This window comes from Streptopelia decaocto (genome assembly GCF_964273445.1).
Source record: "Streptopelia decaocto genome assembly, chromosome: Z".
Taxonomy (NCBI): domain Eukaryota; kingdom Metazoa; phylum Chordata; class Aves; order Columbiformes; family Columbidae; genus Streptopelia; species Streptopelia decaocto.
In genome coordinates this window covers 74,077,515-74,097,935 of record NC_138657.1, presented here as the reverse complement: position 1 = coordinate 74,097,935, position 20,421 = coordinate 74,077,515, and the positions used below count along the sequence as shown (strand labels likewise).

General features: G+C 45.0%; 1 protein-coding gene across 20 annotated transcripts in view; it reads left to right on the top strand.

Moving 5' to 3' along the window:
* CELF4 (CUGBP Elav-like family member 4) overlaps positions 1–20,421 on the top strand; it is a gene marked incomplete at both ends in the record, with an annotated part of 685,986 nt that overhangs the window by 625,697 nt on the left and 39,868 nt on the right. For 13 of the 20 annotated variants that reach the window (XM_082074672.1, XM_082074678.1, XM_082074688.1 and 10 more), the window contains 3 exons: positions 1,973–2,116; positions 13,518–13,665; positions 18,849–18,998. In XM_082074672.1, the coding sequence (XP_081930798.1) occupies positions 1,973–2,116; positions 13,518–13,665; positions 18,849–18,998 (442 nt within the window). The remainder of the gene's footprint in view (positions 1–1,972; positions 2,117–13,517; positions 13,666–18,848; positions 18,999–20,421) is intronic. The other 7 variants (XM_082074681.1, XM_082074671.1, XM_082074682.1 and 4 more) reach the window with 1 other exon arrangement.

The following is a 20,421-nucleotide window of genomic DNA, read 5'->3' as shown; positions in this document are numbered from 1 at the left end:
TTCATTTGTCGATGAGGTGCAATTAAGAGTGTGATTTGGGGAAGGATCAATAACTACATCATGTGATTTAAAAAAATGAAAAGTCGCCCAGCCTTGAGCAGAAATGCATGAGAATTTTGGCTGTTTTTTTTTTCATTCCAACCCCTCTGCGAGCTTTCAGTTTTGCTCTTATAATAACTTCTGAAGACTGCTCTCCACCCTTGAATAGAACATTCATCTCTCCAGTCCTTTGTTTTCCTGAAGCACTTCTTTCAACCCCTTGCTCTTCACCACATTGTTCGAGTGTGTTATAGATTTATTAGAGAGAGACTAACAGGTCAAAAAGAAATATTCTTTGCCAATGAATATCACTTCCCCCAGAACAGGCTGCTAATCCAGGGGAACATCACTCATTGTGTGGCCTTAGATTGTTTAGTTTTGTTTTTAGCAAGTTAATTCCTCAAGTCTTTATTCATAACTGAGGATCTGGAGAGGCTGTTGAATATGCATAGCTTGGACTTATATATTTGTACATCCACAGCTGTGGTTTACTCCGCTATTCCCAATTTATAGCAGAGCAACTCTCCTTTCACTGAGATGACTTTTTTCAGGTTATAGGTATGTGGCGGGGAGTGTGTAAGCCAGTTAATGACACTCCCCCTTTGCAATCCCAGGCAATCCTAACTCGTCTAGGAAAATGAGGGCCCCACAACAGCCCAGCTCCCCTAACATAGAGCTGATTTTCCCCTGTCGCTGTGGTCAGAGGTTGAGCTAGCAATTTCCCCACTGATGGTATTTCCATCTGAAAATACCAGTGTGTCAGAAGGGAAGCGCACCATGAGAGTGTGATGATTTCAGCTGCTCTTTGTCCGCCCTGACAGCTCACCTGCACATCTCCCCAGGCTGGGTGGCAGCCCAGCTCTCAAGGCAATTATTTTTATTCTACTGGGGCTGCCGCTGATCCCCCCTCCCCTGCACCCTCTTCCCCCAGGGAGACAGCGCTGTGGGGAATCAACCAACCCATGAAGTTAGGGCATCCTTGGAGCCAGCCAAAAATCTATCAGTGCCTGCCTTCCTAAGTGGATATATTTCTTCCTATCCCTGCCTCCTGTCAGAAATTTAAGAATGACAGTTACTGACCTTTCATCTCATTTTGGGGAGGAGAAGTATTTCTTTCATTCCCAAAAGCTTTAAGTTTTTCACAGACCGCTGCAGCCAGCTCCGACCATCGTCTGTATTTCCGTACCAGTGCTGACTGCAGACACAACCTAAACATTGTGACGTTTTCCTGGAAAAGTATAACATTAAAAGTGGGCTTTTTTTCTGGTAGCCTCTATTTCCTACTACTCATGGACAGGAAACTCAGGTCGATTAGGTACTATTTTTGCTCCCTTGGTTTAACAGTGCTGAAGAAATGCTTCTTTGTGATAAAACATACACTCTGCTGAGCCCTGTCTCCAAGGCTGTGCAGGGATTTCTCACTGGATGTGGGAGTTACAAAACATGGCAGTGTGTTAGGGTGATCCAGCTCAGGGCACCTGGCATGCACAGAGCTAACACATTCCATTAAAACAAATCAGTTCACAAACCCTACCATATTCACCCAGCAAAAGCTCCTACACATTACCGCACTGAGTCCAAATCTTTGCCCTCTGGTAAAGACAGCCTGCTACTCCAGACGGTCTTCTACATGTTTAAAGCATAAGGCTTTTGCAGGAAGAACATTAATGACATCCTGGAAGTTTGCATGTCGGGTGAAACTGGGCATCAGGGTGCTGACCACAGTCATTTGCCCTCCAGGGTCCTTTCCTTCCCTCCTGATACTCTCAGTGTATTGCAAAGGTCCAATTCAAAAGGCCTGAGAAGCTGCATAGGAAAAATCAGGATCAGCTGAATCCCATGCTACCAAATCTGTGTTAGATGTATTCATTGCATGAGCCACTGTTTACTGGTTCATTCCCTCATGTGTGTCCTTTTATGTCTTGTCCTGTAGGGAGCCTCTTCCAGCCTGGTGGTGAAGTTTGCAGATACCGACAAGGAGCGTACAATGAGACGCATGCAGCAAATGGCAGGACAAATGGGCATGTTCAACCCCATGGCCATCCAGTTCGGAGCATACGGCGCCTATGCACAGGCAGTAAGTATAGACATTTGCTCTATGCCATGTTCACGGGTACAGAGGCAGCACCCAGAATGACACAAAAGCACATGTGGGCAGAGGAAAAAATGACAAGAGGAGAGGGGGAACTAGCGGTTTCTCTGTTAAATCATTTACATGATGAGAGAAAACAGATGCATGCCATCCAGGGTAGGTGAGGGCATCTCCTAGGCAAGCCTCGGAGGTGCATTACCTGCTTCTAGCAGTAACCAAACCATGAGCAGGTGTGCACCAATGCAAGACACTTCCTATGGGGTCTAAACCATTACTGTCAAATCCAAACACAACTAGCTTGTGTGGATAAAATAGACTTGAATTCAGCTTGTCCTAGTTCTCTGTCCCATGCCAGCACCACCTGGTGCCAAAGAAGTCTTGTGAGGGCACAAATACTTTTCTGGCCCTCCTCTATTACCAGGCCACACAGAATGAGCTGAATGGGGCGGATGGCTCTCTGCTTCATTTGGCTAGGCCCCTGCTGCACCACACATAGTTGTGGGTGTCTTTGGAGTGACCACAAGATAAAACAGAAGTGGGCTGTTGACAGAAGTGGGCTTTTTTTATCTAGCATGCTAGGTAATATCAAAATGAACAAGCAGACATATGCACACATAGAGTCCTGGCTCCTCAAAGCAGTATGATTTAAGCACACTGGGAAAACGCATCAGCTATTTAAAGCAGAGTCGCATGGTCTAACTTCAGGTACTCTACCTGCATAGCAAACCTGGACCCTAGGACCCAGAGAAAATGTGACTGTACAGGGAGCTGGGCCCCTGACAAAGCCCTGAAATTGATGTGTCTGGCATAAATACCTTTCCTCAGGCTACAGTTAACAAGGACCTGCAAGACAAGATCAAGTTCAGGTAACTTGGTCTCTCTGCCAGATATTTCAGAGGAAGGCAGAGGTGATCCCTGCAGCAGGAAGACAAAATACTGCCAGGTGACTTTGGCTGCCTTCTCTGGAGCAGATTTTCAGGTGGTGACAGTGCATCTAGATGCTTCATCCATTTGGTGGTAAAATGTGGCCCTCATGTACCCTGTGCTAGATTCACGTATAGGAGGGAAGCACCATTAATCCCATTTTCCAGAGTAACATCTTGCTGAATGAGAGACTGAATATCTTGCCTTGGGCAATATAGGGCAAGCTCAGGAATCACAGTCCAGCAGACCTGTACTCCCCCCAGAATGCTGACTGCAAGGCTCTGCTTTCTTCCCTGCTTGTTTCCTTCTCATTCATTGGCACCACAGATTTCCCATCATATCCACATATTATATTTTTTAGCTTGAGGGGCTAGAAATTTCTGTCATCTGCTAAGCGTCATGTGCCTGACTGGACACTTGGTACAACCAAGCATACCCCTTGTATGGACCATGTAGGACTCTCTGTAGAGCTGCACAGAATTTCCCTCTTTCATCACAGATACACTCATTGGTTCTAAACTTTTAAAATTCTCTCCCCAATAGATAAATTCCATTCTTCACTCCATTTTGCCCTCTTCATTTTTATTCCCAGGCAAAGACAATCTTTGCCTCTTCCTTTGTCCCCTGTTCCCCTTCTCACACAATTAAAGAGCTGTGTCCTCCCCAGCCAGGCTGTGTTTAACTGTCCTTCTGGCCAGGGAAGGCTGCAGGAAGGGGAAAATGACAGTAAATCACAGCTGAGCCTGGGCCAGTGGCCAGCAGGCTGGCAGGGAGATGCAGCGCCTGTGCCCCCACAGAGCAGAGGAGTGAACAGGAGGCAACCCATGGGCAGCTGGGATCAAACATCTGCAGAGGTTGTCAGGCAGGAGATGTGACTCCAGTGTTATGCTACAGGCACTGATCAGGCAGCTGGAGTGGTGGTGAAGACAGAATCACAGAATCACAGAATGTGAGGGATTGGAAAGGATCTCAAAAGCTCATCCAGTCCAATCCTCCCACCGGAGCAGGAACATCCAGATGAGGTTACACAGGAAGGTGTCCAGGCGGGTTTGAATGTCTGCAGAGAAGGAGACTCCACAACCTCCCTGGGCAGCCTGTTACAGAGTCTGTTACCCTCACTGAGAAGAAGTTTCTTCTCAAATTTAAGTGGAACCTTTTGTGTTCCAGTTTGTACCCATTACCCCTTGTCCTATCATTGGTTATCACCGAGAAGAGCCTGGCTCCATCCTCATGACACTCACCCTTTATATATCTGTAAACATTAATAAGGTCACCCCTCAGTCTCCTCCAAACTAAAGAGACCCACTGTCCCGATGCTCTGGTCCAAAAACTGTCCTCACACTTTGGTTTATCTGGAGTAATTCTTCTAATTGCCAGCTGAGGCTTTTACTGGTATCAAAGCGGATGCAGTCTGCACCTTTACACCACAAAAGTTCCCTCCATCTATTTCTCACCAGATAATACAGAACATTATGAAGGTAGGTGATCGAGGGAGGATTTGTCATTGAAGGAAGAGTGAAAACAATTTCTTAGTCCGCTTCTGCTCCACTTGAAACCATTAAATATATTTCCTATTGATTTCTGTTTAAGCAGAATTGGACCCATTTTATTTTTTTTTTCTCTTAAATATGCTAATAAGGCGGGGGGAAGAATACGTTTTAGATCTCGACCCATTGGATATGACAAGCTGGTGACACCAATTACCCTGGGGACTTCAGAGCTGTCTAAATGATGGGATCACATTTCTGTGTGGCGCCTGTACACCCAGAGTGTGCTCAGATGCTGTCTCTCAATCAGCCTCCCTATCTGTGTCTCTCCCTATCTGCTTCATCTCACAGTCTCACACAAAAGGGAAGGAAGGGAGCACCGAGGCTCTGTGACGTTCCCTCGGTCCTGATTAATACACCTCGGACTGCTGGCTCTTAGATATCGGAGTGATTGGCATCTCGTAAATGCCAGTGGGAGATGGAGGGATTGATAGGGGGAGAAAGAAAGGGGGGGCAGTTTTATTCAGCTCAAACTGAAGTTGAAGAGCTAAGGCAAGTCAAGAGGAGGGAAGGTGAAATAGTGAAAATACAAGAGCAGGACGGCGGTGACAGCTGATGCCACTGCCACCAGCAACTTGTGTGACCTTGGGTGAATGGTTTGATCCCCTGGTCTCAGTTCCCCATGTACAAAGAAGGCTGATCATCAGAGTTATTTATTTTCCTTTCTCCCTCAGGGATATGTCTCTGTCTCGTGCTGTCTCTTCATGGGTTTTCACACAGGGTTATGATGGTAACACAAGTTTAAGAACTGCCTCGGTGCCAGAACTGGCACAAAACACTAGGCTCTCTGATTTGTGCTCATAACCTGTCCTCACAGCTACCCCACCACAGTCCAAGACTGACTGATGTCTCCACATAAGAATTCCCAAGCAATCCCATGAGAGGTGGTTAATCAATAGTTTTTAATGGTATGTCCCCATGGAGGAGGTTGCCAAGTCCCCTACACAGTGGTTTCTTGGTGAATCTCCTCCAGTGAGGCACCATGCACAGGACTCGATTAGCTCCTGCAAGAAAGTCTCCCTGCATCAAGGTGGCCAGCACAGCAGAAATCCACACAGTGCAGCTGTTTGAGAGGTTGGTGGGCAGCCATGGCTTTGCAAACCGAGCAGCACCACTGAGGAGAGGCAGTAGGGGTCTCAGTCTATCAGCTTGACTGATAATCATTAGTGTTGCCACCAGGACCACTTTGGGTCTCAGCTCCTCTTTAAGTTACCTCCTTTGCAGCTCAGCAAATGGCTGTGTCACGGTTCACTCCCTGCTGCTGCTCACTGCCAAGCCACTCAACCTCAGCTCAAGCAACTTTAACCTTGATCACAGCAACAGCCTCATATCAGCTAAGCAACTAGTCCTTGGGTTCAGCAGCCACAGGGCCTCAGCTCTGGAGGCAAAAAAGTCAGGAAGCAAAGGAGGTTCTCTGTGTCTGTTTTTTGTCTGCACTCCTTTTGGGCCACCAGACAAAGCTTGGCACTAACTCTGTGTGCTGTTCCATTTGACAGAGAAAGCCACGTCAGACTCACCTCACCTCTTTTGTATGCAGCTCAAAGCAAGTCAGGTTTCATGGCTCCCTAAAGCTCCCAGAGCCCCTGTACTAATTTATTTCAGGTTTTTTTGATTGTTTTAGGTTTTTTCTTTTCAACAATATCTTCCCATACTCATTTAACTTCCCCTTTTATGGGGCAATTACTTATTTTAGTTCACTCATGTATAGGGCTCCAGCCCTGTTTGTTGTCAGGTTAGTGTGGATCTACATCAGCTGGGTATTGATAGCTCAGTTAAGGCCAGTTTGAGGTATAGATCTGAACTCAGCCTGGAGAGAAGGAAACTGATGCTGGGTGGCACCACCTTTGATTTGCTGCCGGTTGAGAACAAACCTGAGGGCACACACTCCAGCTCAGAGCCGCACAGCACACCTTTTTAGTCCCTGGTAGGCAATGGGGTGGCCGAGTCCAAAATTGTAAACAGTAAAAATCAAAACAGACTATGAATGGTGGTAGCATAGTCCTGGCTCAAATAAGCAACAGTGGCAAAAGTTCCTGCAAGTCTTCTTTCTGTGAAGAAAGAGGCAAGTAGTTAGTGGCTGAATCATGTCACTGCTGCTCCACCATGCAGAAAAGGAAATGTGCACAGATTGAAAAGAGTTGGGGAGATGGGAAAATGCAGAAGAGCAGAGCAAGAACAAAGGAAGGAGCCTTGCAAAGTGACAGATACTGTATAAATTATTTAATTTTTAAATTATTTAAAATAAGATCAAAGTCATAAATCAAGTTTGCATAAAAAATGGAGTGGGAGTGTTAGCCACAGTCTCCTGGCCAAATTCCAGCCATGGGACTGATTGCATCCTGCAGCAGAGGACAGATATAGAGGTAGTGAGTAAAAACAGATGGGGACTGGGGCAACATAGGCAGTGGTAACATTTGCTGCCCAGCCTGGAGCAAGTCCTTTTGCATCAGTAAATCCCTTCTCCCCTACTCTGAAATTCAAAGTACAAATGTCTGCAGCTCCAGAACTGCAGACAATAACCGCAACAAATCTGGGAACATCCAGCGCAGCAAAGCTCTCAGCCTCACCATAAGTGGTCACCTTGAGAAGCTAGGGCAACAGTGACTGCCCTGCTGGCCACAAAAAGCCTAGGTGTCCCCCTGTGCATCCCTGCCCCAGCACCAGTGGAGATGAAAGGTCATTTCTGCTAAATGATCTGAGGTAGTGCTGAAGGGAAGAATCACTTCTTCCAATATTTATTCAATTCATACTGTGAAATTATTTTGGAAAGATACTTAAAAAATTCAGCTAGCCCTATGAAATCAGGGAAAATTTACTGAATATAGAGTATCTTCTGCATATAATAGCTATTGTATTTAAATGACCAAAATGGGACAGCATATTTGGTAAATACTACCTGTTATGCAAATCACTTGTTCTGATCTGTTCCAGAAGAGGAAGCTATTTTGAATCCATAATGCTTTGTAGCAGAGCTAATACTATATTTCCGATTGTCTGCTCCCTGGTAATTCAGAAATAATGAACACTCAGATTTGGGCTCTATATACATGGGGTTTTTTTAGGTTTGAGGTTTTTTCCACAGTTCTCAGGAAGTTAGAAATCCAAACTATGGTGTGCCAGGCTTCTGAAAGACACTAAAAAACATGAATCCAGGTGTTGCACATTTGTTTAGCTTTCTTAAAATCTTAATTAAATTTAAATTTTGTTTTCAAAGTACAAATTTCTGTTTCCAAGAAGACGGTAAAAATGTCTGAAGGACCATTCTGATTTTTTTTACAAAATATCTTCTGCTTGTTTGAATGCTTACGAGATATATTTTGTTTGATTTCCCAATGGCCAGTTAGATAATACAGACATGAACTTGTCAATTCTATGATTTTACCAAATATGAGTCTTCTTACTGCTTGATTGATCACTTTACTTACCTCTTTCTATCACAGGGATACCATGAGGATTAATTAGCTAAGTGTTTGTGTAGATCGTTAGAGGTGGGAAGCGTGGGATGCTGTTATTACTTTTATTATTATTACTGAATGAAGAATTTGAAAAGTCAAACAAAATATCATGTGGTTCAAAGACAAGGATATAAAATAACATTGAATAAAATGAGAAGGTCATCAGATCGTTCAGAGTAAGCTGTTTTGCAAGGACAATGATCACGTTATTTCAAAAAGCATGCATCAGAAATAATCCTTCTCTCTTCTCTTCCCCTTCTTTGGTTTCATGTGCATTTTTTTGGGGGGGCTGGGGAAGGCAGGTTTTAGCATCCTTGTCCTATTTCTAGCAGGAGTTTTTGGCCTTGAGAAAGTCACTTCATCTCTCCATGCATCTGTTCCTCCTGTAAGAAAAGGACAATATTTCCTTTTGTTGAGCGCAGTTGCACAACCCTGACATCTAACAGCCACCTGATACCAGAGCTGGCTGTCCCGTTCCCAACCCCACCTCTGGCCACCTGTCCCTACCCCATGCCAATAGTCTGACAGTGACCACATGGGGACCCACTTCTGGGAGAAAAACTGGCAGTAACTGCCATGTTTTTTCCTGTATGGTTAACACTATGCTGGTGGTGTTCCTGACCTGGTGCTTGGCCATATGGGGCATGAATCTGTCCTGGTGCAAAGGTAGAGGCAAGTCACGGAGAGGGAGCTTTGCATCAGCAAGCACTTGTTTTGGTGCAGCTGTGCTGCACAACTTCACCCTTGGTTGCTTTCTCTCTTAATCTCCCATGCTAGGATTGGATGGATAAGCCTGTGGAAATGCCCATCCATACATTGATGACAAAGCTGGGTGAAGTTGAGGCACCTCAACTTGAGGCAACAAAAAAGTGTGTGAGATAAATCTTTCCATCTCTCTGTTGACCAGCCATCACTACCACCCTTACCAAGCTTTGGATGGCCTCACCAGTGCCTCTCCAGCTGCTCCGTCGGTTCTCAAGCCCTGGGACAGGGTACTACAGGCTCATAGCTGTTGAGGTGTTGTCCATGGGCATGAACCAGTTTCATAGCAACTCTTGGTCTCATCAGAATGCCAATATTTGAGCCAGGTTGGAGGAAAGAGGGAGTGAATCTATAAAATTGGATGGGAAAAAGCTTTAAATGCTGAGGCAAAGATCATGCCAAGGAAGTAGAAAAAGTAAAAAGAAATACATCCTTTCAGCTGAGGAAAGAAAAAGCTCCTCTCCATCCCCTTGGATCAGTCTGAGATAACAAGGCTGCTGCCTTTCTGATTAGTGCTCTGTGGCCCCAACCCAGGCAGGAAAAATCTGCATTTCAAATGGCATATTTTAAAGTACACAGTACCCAGGGGCCCAGCTGCTATTGATTTGCCTCTGGTGGGGTCACTGCCTCACTTTCTACAGCTTTATTAACTGGGACCATACACTGGGCCTCTTTCAAAGTGAAAGGGGAGTGGATGGGACATTTGTCTTCAGGGGCAACTGGGGAAGGAGTGGGGTGACATTTATTGGGAATGCCCCAGAGGTTCTATGAGGAAGACTGGTGACCCTTTCAGGACTTGCCCTCCTTTTGTGGATTTCCGTGAGGCCACCCTGACAGGAAGGAGTTAGGCCTGTGCTGTCAGATTCCTTCAAGGTGACTGAGTTTCCATTCTCCCAGTGCTGTGATACCACTGCACTCAGCCAGGCTGTGACCACCAGCTGCTGGGCTGGGAAGGACCCATCTCCTCCTCCCCCTTAACCTTTACCTCTGAGCATCTCTGACCAGGGAGGGAAGGGCATGAATGGGACACAGATCTCAGAGGGTGGCAGGAGTGTTAACAAGGGTAGAAATGTCCTGATGTGGCTGGATATGGCTGGACTCCCCTTTATAGCCAAGGAATCAAAGCTGGGGTACGTGGCTGTTTTCATGTATGGAATGCTATACTTCTTCCAGCCCCATGGGTTGGCTTGGAAGGCTGTAGCCCCGTGTACATCCTCTGGGTCATGAGATACAGTGCTCCAGCTCAGTTCACCATGCCAGGGAGGTTTCCAGTTATCCAGGACATCCTGAGCATCCACAGAGCAACTGAGCGTACCAAAAAGGGGGTGACGGTTCTCTGCAGGATGCCTGCTGTAGCAGAAGCAACCGAACCTAGTTTCCCAAATCACAGGCTAGGGCCTTATTTTTACTGCATGAGCTTTTTAACCCTAGGATTAATTTAACCTCTTTGCTCCTCAAGCTCTTAATTAAGTGTCGGTGGGAGTGTGGCCAGTTTTAAGCAGCTGTTTCACCAAAACCCACCAAGCTTTAAGCTGCAGACCCTGCACCTTCAATACTAATTAACAGATTAGGAACATCGTACTGTTCTCATAGAAAATACCTTCTTTCTGAAGATCTATGACAGAAAAGCATGAATGACATCACACTGCAAAAAGACACATGCTTGTAGCTAAGGCACTTTCTACAAACATGCATCTTGCAGTACAAAATTATAAGCTCTCTGAATAACCAAGAAGCTGCATACTCAAGTCACCCTGTTTGCAAACCAGGAGGAGCACCTGTCATTGCGAAGTTAACTCTGAACCGCCTAGAAACATCCACAAGCAGAAGAAGTTGCATAAGATATAATGTCACAAGTGATTGTCTAGCTCTGCTGAGTGCAAAATGGAGACTTTCTTTGGAGCAGCACAATCATTTGTACTACCACTGGAAATGTAGTATCTTTTAGGCAGAGCCCTGTTTCCCTTGCAGTATAGGTGAAACACAAAAGAAAGAGGGAAAAAAAAATCAACACTTTTCCTTTAAATGACTGGGAAACAAGGTCCAAAAATATTTGCTGATGGCGAAGTAAGGAGTGGGAATGATTTCAGCTGACTGTTGCTACATGCAGCTGATCTGGTCACCTGGGATTCCAGATAGAGTCAATGGGGAGAAACAAAGGTGTAATTCATCTGCCCAGAGGCATTCGGCTACAGGAGGGGGAGATGAATCTTGGCCTAGGCTCCTCTGCCTTTTATCACATAGCTCGGAAGAAAGCCCATCTCTATTTAGTTTACTGAATCTGACAAAGGGAAATGCCTAAAGCATAGTCCCCTGCCTACCCTAGAATGTCTCTGGTACAAATACCAGGCTCTTATCTGCCAGTCAGAGTGACCACAGCACATACATGACCAGCCAAATGTCACTCTGTGTTTTAGGGTGAGCTTGTTCATACAAGTCTGGTCAGCTTTGGAGAAACACGGAAAAAAGCAAAGGCCAAACTGGGGCTGTCCCCAGCCTTTGCACCTGTGTCCATCTCAGTGAAACGCTATTTCGATCAGCAGCACTAAACAGATCCTATAGGCACAGATCATGGCCATCATTTCTGTAACTGGGCAGTTATATCTTCAGTTGTCCCCAGGTGGAAATATCCAGCACAGAAAATGAGATATGGGTCAGCACACGCAGCACTGGAGTCAATCCAACATTAAAGATGGATGGATTCCCCCTTCCTCATTCACTTCATTGGCATACTTACTAAAATCACCTGCTCAGTGTCTCCTCTGGAGAACAAACCCAAACAATGCCTAGAAAAAAATATACTCCTTAAAGGGAAATTAGCACTGTGCTATAATAGAAAAAATTGTCTAATCACTCCATCAATAGTTACAAAGAACAGGATATCACTAGTTAAAATATGAAAGTATCTTAGGCAGTGTGTAATAAAAAAAGGGTAATTAACAATCAAAGGGAAAGCCATCACCTTGCCACCAATCTGCATTAGGCTGCAAAAAATAATAGTACTCAACTCTAGTACAGCACTTTTTATCTGTAGATCTGCAGGCACTCCTACCTGGGGAAGCAAATATCCTGTGCCTCATTTTATCACTGGAGAAACCAGGACAAGTTTACACAATTTGTCCATGGTTATGCTGCAGATCAGCAGCAGAGCATTTTTGCTTTTGTCTCTTCACAGATGGTGACAAGTTTCAACATCTGAATGAGAGTGGTGATTTCAAGGTTTTGGTTTAGTGTGTACAAACAGCTAATTTAGCCAATATTTCAATATTAAACTGAACAGTAGGGAACAGGCTGTTCCCTGCCATGGCCTTTGAGGTCTGTTTAATGCTGAGAAGCGTGTCCCGTCTGCTTAAACAAAAGCATCAGAGGGTGATTTCCTGGTGGGAGAGAGTGCAATCACAAAAAGCAGCAAAACAGAGGTACGCCAATTCTGGAGACAGCAAAGACATGAGTCACTTCTAAAATCACTACAGAAAAAGTTTCCTTCTCCACTATTATCCTCAAGTCATGCATTACCAGGGGCTGGGGAGTGAACACTGTGAGGTTTTGCTTTCTGCTCTTCTTCTTTCCCACACGATTTCTCTAAACATCTACCACTGGTCACTTGTGGGGGTTGGATATGGAGTCAGATGTACCTCATCTGGCTCTTCCTACAGCTCCAGTGAAAGGGACAAGAAGCAGCTCCATCCAAACTGCCTTCTCCTTCACACCAGGAGCATTTTACAAGCCCACTGCAGCAATACTGTGCACAGGAACTGCAACAAATGTGTGCTAGGGTCAGGGTGGAAAATAATGTTGGGAAAGTCAAGTTTTAATGTAAGAAGCATTTCCAGGATACATAAACATTCATCACCCTTCTGATCCAAAATTTTTACCCCCAAATGCCTGAAAATGTAGCCTGTCTTCCTCATTTATGAGTTTTGTAGGTGCCCTGAAAGAAGCAGCACTTTGATCACTTTCTGGGGAAAAAAAAAAAAAAAGAAAAAAGGTAAAATTAAGGAAATCATCCCAGATCAGAACTACAGGGAAGGGTTTTTCTCTCACACTACATGAATGTTGCCAAAGTAGGGAGCTCCTTTCCCATGTACAACTCTTCGGAGAGTGTTTGGTTGTGTTTGTCTGGTTAGGAGGTTTGGTCATTTGCTCAGTCCCCACCGCAGGCCTCCCAGCAGCATAAGAAAAAAATACATTTTTCACTGACAGATGTAAACAAATCAGTTTATCCCCTAGAGAAATAGCTAAGCTTGCTGCTCTGGAGAGGGGATCCCCTCTCCCCACCACTCGACATACACTGATCTCCCATCAGCAGCCACTGGTGCGTTCCCAGACCTCTGATATAGCAACCCAAGCCATAAAACCTCTCTGCTCAGGAATGTATAAAGCCTTTTTTCTGCCTTACTCACCAAGGGAGGGCCAGGGAATCAAAGGGTTGAGTCTAGCTCATAGGAGACCTCCACACTGAGGGAGGACACATTATGGGGGTGGGCACCATAAGGACCCCAAGATGCAAAGATTCATTCTGCCTCTGTCCTCTGTAGCAAGAAGGAAGGTCAAGGATGGGAAGTACCACAGACATGGCAAGCAGATGCCTCCAAATAGACCAGTCACACCTTCACTGGGTCCCTGTCCTGGTGCTGGTGCCAGGGGCTCTCTTGCTGTTGACTGCGTGATATTTTTTCCCTGCTCTCTTTGTTCCAGCTGATGCAGCAGCAAGCCGCGATCATGGCGTCGGTGGCTCAGGGCGGCTACCTGAACCCCATGGCAGCCTTTGCCGCGGCCCAGATGCAGCAGATGGCGGCTCTGAACATGAACGGCCTGGCAGCCGCCCCCATGACACCAACCTCAGGTAAGGGGCTGCAGGGGTGGAGAGGGTGGAAGACAGGAGAATCCGGCCACATCTCAGGGGAGATTTGGCAGGACATGTTAGCTGACCGGTTCTCCCTCAGCAAGGGTGTACTGAAATGCTGGTCTTGCTGCTGAAGGCCACCAGAAGTGAGGAGTGGAGTCAGCCAGATCCTTTTGTGGTCTGGGAAAAGAGGGAAGGGGCAAAGAAAGGGTGTTACCGCCTCTTCCAGAGTGAGGGACAGCTGAAGGTCAGCTTTTGTATCATTAAATAGCTGTAAGGGCAAAGTTAAAGGATTTGTCAGCAGTCTGCTGTTGGGCTACTCGTGCCCCACACTGAGTGGCGCACACTGGTGGGTGAGGAGACCAAGAGGGTTGAGACCCACTAGAGCTGGGATACAATGGACTTGTTGGTGAGGAGGAAGGTTGCTGGCAGGGAGGGCACTGGAAAGGGCTCTCAGCTATGACCCTTCCTTCTCAGCCATGTCCCTTACACAGCTTTCCTTTAGCTCTGAGACAAATGGTACAAAACATCCCCTAGTGACCTACACTTGTTCATTGGTGGTGCATATAGATGTCCAAGGTGTGAGTGGTGGTGTTGCCACAGCCAGGCTGGTCCATGAGCAGGGACATCTTCAACTAGATCAGGTTGCTCAGAGTCCTGACCAGCCTGGCCTTGAATGTCTCCAGGGATGGGGCATCGACCACCTCTCCAGACAATCTGGGCCAGTGTTTCACCACCCTCATTGTAAAAATTTTCTTCCTCATGTCTAGTGTGAATCTCCCACCTTTTAGTTTAAAACCATCATCCCTTGTCCTGTTCCTACAGGCCCTGCTAACAAGTCTGTCCCCTAGGACTTGAAGTGCAAGGAAATAATTTGGGCAGGAACAGGTCAAGGAACAGGTCAAGGAATCAATTGGACTGGTAGTCACAAAAAGCATGTGGCCTAACGGTGAGGAAGTAGCACAGCAGGGAAAGTGGGGCTCAGCCATAAGAGAAACAAGAATTTGTAGAGCTTTGTAATATACCACTGGGTCTGGTAGAGGAGAAGAGTACTCAAAGTACATCTTCAGAGGACCATTTCTAAGGTGCAGGTTGGGATAAATGGGTCCCTGGGGTGATGCAGGTGGCTGCTATGCGAGGCACTGAGGATGGAACTATGTTCAGAAAAACACATGGCTTGTTGAACCTTGAAGCATCGACCTGTCCTGGAGGGGACCAAATTACCAACTTGACAAAGGTTTGGGATGCAAGATGGGAGGAGTGAGCTATGCCAGAGCCAGCTGTGGTGCAGGCAGCTCTGGGCAGAGATAGATCTGGGACTCTAGAGCAGAACAGTAAGATACAAAAGGGGCAGCTTTCATTGCCAGACATGTAGAGGTCTGCACCAGCCTTGGAGCTGACAAAGCAGCCAGGAAAGCCATTCCTCGTGGCTGAGGAATGCTGGATGTCAGGGAGAAAAGGGACTGCAGCAGTGCAGGCTTGGGGGCTGTTCCTAATGAACTGATTTCTGCCAAGGAAAACCTCCCCGTTCACACACAGTTTAGTGTCTCTTTGCAATCCGCAGCTGGGAGCAATGTCAGTGGCTACTGGATCAGGTACCTATATTTTTCTTTGCTTGCACTGGAATATGAGGTGGAGGGGACTAAAAGGGAAAGAAAGACAGATCCCATTCTATGTGAACTTATGGACACTCAAGGAAAAGTGCTTGACTCCAAAATCTTATACCACACATTTTGAAATAGATGTTTACACAACGATAAATGTATAAACAACAAGTTGATGGAGCTACTGCAAATCCAAATAGAAAAGTGGCTTAATTATATGTGGACCCTTTAAACCCACTGCTGGAAAGATTATCATATTTGCATTAGCTAGATTTGTTTTGTGTTGGTGGGAGCAGAGAGAATGTCAAACAAAGACTGCCTGGAATTCAAATGTTCTCAGGGCCTGGAAAGCTGAATCCAGGCAGTAGTTTGTGATGATCCTATCACAAAAGAGCACAGGCTCTTTTGCACGTAAGTAAGTCTTGAGAAGGAGCAAGTTCTCTGACATAGGTGTGTAAATACCAGTACATCAGCCAAATTCTGTGCCTGCCATGATATCCAGCACATGAAAAATATCACAGTGCTTCTTCAGTGTGAGCTCTGCTTCTCTTCTGGTGTGCCTGGTGCCTTTTGGGGACTGGTAAACTCTTATTGTCAGAATACAGGCAAGGAAACTCATGTTTTTTACATGCTTTCCAGAGCACCCATGACTGGTCATTATTGAAAATAAGATGCCGGTATAGACGATCCCTTGATCTCTTTCAAGGTGGCAGATTTTGCATTTGCCTTACAATATGTTTTCAATCACGGAGCCAATGCACTTTGGCATTATTGTAGATACACCTTGAATGGGCAGCTTCCTTTATGAAAAACTTCCGTAATGGGTTGTGGAAATGTCCACTGACAATTATTCACTGGTGAAATGTTTAGACTTTGAAATGACTCCTTGTATTACTACAACAGCCACAAAGCTTACGATAAGATGCATGGGAAACTTTTCACATAACGTCTGAGAAGCAAGGCTACAACACTAGCAGCGATTTCTGAGTAGCCAGGAGATATCTGAAGCCTAACATGAATTCTCCTGCTGGCTTTTGTTAGCATTCAGAAAGCCAAATGGAAAATGATCATTCTGCTTCATAGCAGGATTTCCAGTCATTGAAGTATATCTTTGTTCTGACTTGGAATGAAAATGAAACATTTCAAAGTTCTCTGAAAAGCAGGAACTAGAAAAAGTGTTTGGAACATTGAAAAAAAAAAAAAAAAAGTGTTTTCATCTTTTCTAAGCAAGAGAAAAATTGTGCTAGAAAAAGAGCACTGGTAACCCAGGAGTCCTAGAGCCTTTGGACACATTGGCTGAGCACAGTGCCTCTGTGCTGGTATCTTCAGACCTCCCAATCCTGCTGGTTTTCTGTACATCTTGCCTTCAGGAGAGCAGGCTCCTTGGGACATGGCCATGAGTTCATTCAGGCTCATGGTTTCCCATGGGACCTAAGAACTTAGAGAGCTTTGAATCCTGGAAAATCTAACAGAATAGAGGCAGGATCCATCTCACCTGCTTTGAATGATACAAAAGTTAGATATCCACTTTAAACTGGCTTGCCTGCAGTCAATGGCAGTTCCAGTGGGTAATACAGACCATAAAAATTTTATTCTGTTTGATATCCAGTTGATGGTTCACCATCAAGAGTCAGGCTGATCTCACACAACAATCCATAATTGTGAGGCAGTTAAATAAACATCTCTGAAAGTCTGGTTCAAGTTTTGCATTTCTGCCTCCATTGGTATAGTCTGGGTGAAAAGTGGGTCTGCAGTGGGTCTACCACTCTGTTAGCTGCACAGAGGACCTAGAAATGAAATTTCATTTCAGTTTCCTTCCTTCTCTTCTTCTTCTGTATCTGGTGCAGCTGCAGCAAGACGTCTCAAACCAGGGATGAAATCCACAACTGGCATGCACCACCACCTTTTGTTCTATGCGGTGGCGTTATGCCAGTTTTACTCCAGCTACAGATCTAACCTCTCCAGAGGGGTCCTTTATGAGAAGAAAATTAAAGAATTGCAATGAATATGCCTAAACGTCCTCAGACATGGACAAAATAGCAAGCACAAATCCCTTGCTGAAGTTTTAGAAAAAAATACTTACACTGTCTATGCAAATAAAGGAGAGATACAGAAAATCAACTGAAATTTTAACTAGCCTTTGTGATTTGCAAGCTGATGGCATATGCTAAGAGCATTGCCTTTGGACTTCAGTTGCCACTGCTGGCTCCTGTACCTCCACAGAGGACATTTTTAAAGGCCAACACCATTTAAATAAGCAAAGGAGAAGCAGACGCTTCTCTGCTCTGGGTATAAGAAAAGAGATTAAATATCGCCTCCTTTTTGAGTGACTCAAATCAGAACATATTTAAACACCTCATGCATCTGTATTGGCTTTCTTAAAGCACCAACACAGATTTAAGTAGTTGTTAAAATGTGTTGTTGGACTAACCCATCACGAAATGCTACTATGGTGAAGAAAATTTCCGCAATTGGTTTAAAAAAGAGGTTGCTGCAAAAATGGTGCTTTCAATCAGTAATACACCCTGACACAGAAAGATATTGCTGAAGATAAGATAGTTTAACTTCCCACTCACAGCTGGCAAGAGAAAAATATTATTTCATACTCACTGAAAACTCATTTTTGCTCCCCAGAAACATCCTGAATATGTTGCAAGAAGCACAGACTTCCCAGTCCTTTTAAACATTCAAGGAGCAGACAAAGAGGTAGCAGGAGGATATAATTGTCCTCTCAGAAATTTAAGAATTCTGTCAATGTGTGACAGGATCCCACCCAAAATGTAAAGACTAAATTGGTCTTCTGAAACAGCAGCATTACAGTGCCCCACAGGATGCATCTGGGAAGAAGTGGAGGAGTATGATCTCTTGAAAGAAACAAATCTAACCCAAATATTTCCCCTGTTGAGTGGGAAATCTCTGCTAAAACTCTGTGAAGTCAAGTTTGGGCTAAACATTGACACTAAAAAGAAAGTATCACTGGCTACCTTTAAGCTACAAATCAACGTGACAAACCTTTTAGGGATCCCTGGTGCTGCAAAAGTTCAAAATGAGTTTGTACACAAAATATGTATTCACAAGAGAGTGCGGACAGAGTAGTCCTGGAAATCAGTATGCCCACAAAGCTGACATCTCCGAAGAGAAACTGAGAGGAATTGCTGTAGGAAGGTGGGACTGAAAATTTAATTCTGCCTCTAAATGATTTCTAGGAAAGACATGTCTTCTTATTTAGCAATTTAAACAGGTAATACTCCAGGGAGAAAGCTGAGAAGGAAGGGTGATATTTCTATAGTATTCACCTGCTTGATGTTAGCCATGGATCTAGTCTAGAGACCATGATGACCAAGCAAAAGCTTCCTTCTGTTGAAGAAAGTTTTGCAAGCCTTTCTTAAGTGCTTTCCAAACAGAGGACCAATGGTAGCCCATCCCTTTCTTTGTCTGACACCTTGGAAGATTTTTCATTTATTGGATTTCCAGATGGTTTCAGTGTGGTTGTCACAGCTGTCATGTCAGCAGTTTTCTCTGTGTAGTTATTGCTTCCAGTACTCACTAGCTCTGATTTTGTGTCCTCCTCACTTGCAGGTGGAAGCACACCTCCTGGCATAACTGCACCAGCTGTGCCTAGCATCCCATCTCCAATCGGGGTGAATGGTTTCACTGGCCTCCCGCCACAGGCTAATGGGCAGCCCGCCGCAGAAGCCGTGTTTGCTAATGGCATCCACCCTTACCCAGGTAAGCCAGGTCAATGCTGTGCCCACAGCCTGCTCCCTCAGTCTTAGGGAGGTTGTCCACATCCACAGGCTTTGTCTAGCAGGAGCCACCTCAGCAGGATTATGCCCCACAGCATCAGTGGTGACTGTAGCATTGGTGTAGTTAGGTCTCACACAGCTACAGTTGCTACACAATTAAATCTGGATGGTAGATATGAAAGGCATGTTGGAGGTGGAAAATTTTTATGCTGAAGAATTGAGCCCTCGTCTGCTGGACAACTCATCTGGTGAATACAATAAGGACATCCAGCATGATTTGCTTTAGATAAAATTTCATCTGAGGCCTGACCAATTAGTGCTGGCAAATCTCCTAGCAATACTTCCAAGGGTCTTGCTCCTGCCTATCTTTGAGGCAGCTGTGCTAAGCCTGTTTGCATCCCCTAACACATACTGTAGGTATCTACTGGCTGGGATTCCTTTGCAGATGGATGGCTCTGGGAGGAAAAATCCAGAGGGTCCACGTGGCTGGTGACCCGAACTGCTCCATGTCTCAGACTATGTCCACAGGCAACAGGTGCTGGTCTCCAGATATCTCACTGCATCCTAATCCTGTTGCCTTACCAGGCATGGAGACAGCAGCTCCTTTAATATAGCCGCAGAACAGGCTCAGATTCATCCTCTTGTGGTGCAGCACCACAGAACTGCTGCTGAGATTCATAGACTGTTACTAGCTCAAAAGATGTCAGCACTGAAGGGGTGATTTTGCAAGACCTAGTAGTCAGGAATGAATGAAGTTAAAGGATATGTACCTGCCTCTATACCTGCGTGAACAAACGTATGGACACTCTGAGAGTGTAATCATCAAGAACTTAGGAATTTACAAGTCCTTAAATATGTACCTTCATTTTCCAGCATCCTCAGGACTTCTCCTGCAAGCTGTACTTCTGCTAGGAAGACATTCATTACCATTGCTGTACATATACTAATAATAACAGTCATAAAAATAAAAACTTAAGTAAATGTTGCTAATTGATCCTAGCCACCAGCTGTCGAAGGAGTATTTTACCCTGGGGGACTCATAGGTTTATCTAGTCTGTTAGGAAATCAAATATTGAGTGAGATGCTCCAGCCAAAAAGGCCACAAAAGCCCTGAGAAAAAAAATTCTTTCAATGTCAGTCGGTCCTGAAAACTCAGAAGATTCAACATCACAGTGGACTTTATAATCCACAAGAAAAAATATCAGATAATGTAGAAATACAAAAGTCTCACCTGGTTACTGGTCAGACAATTTCACCAAAACAAACAAACAAACAAACAAACAAACAAACAAACCTGTGAATGTAGCAAAGAAAAGCCCAGAAGTATCAAGAGTATTGAAAAAATAATTTTATTTCCCACTTCCTCACCTAGCAAACATTTAGCCATGAGTTCAACTTCAAGCAGA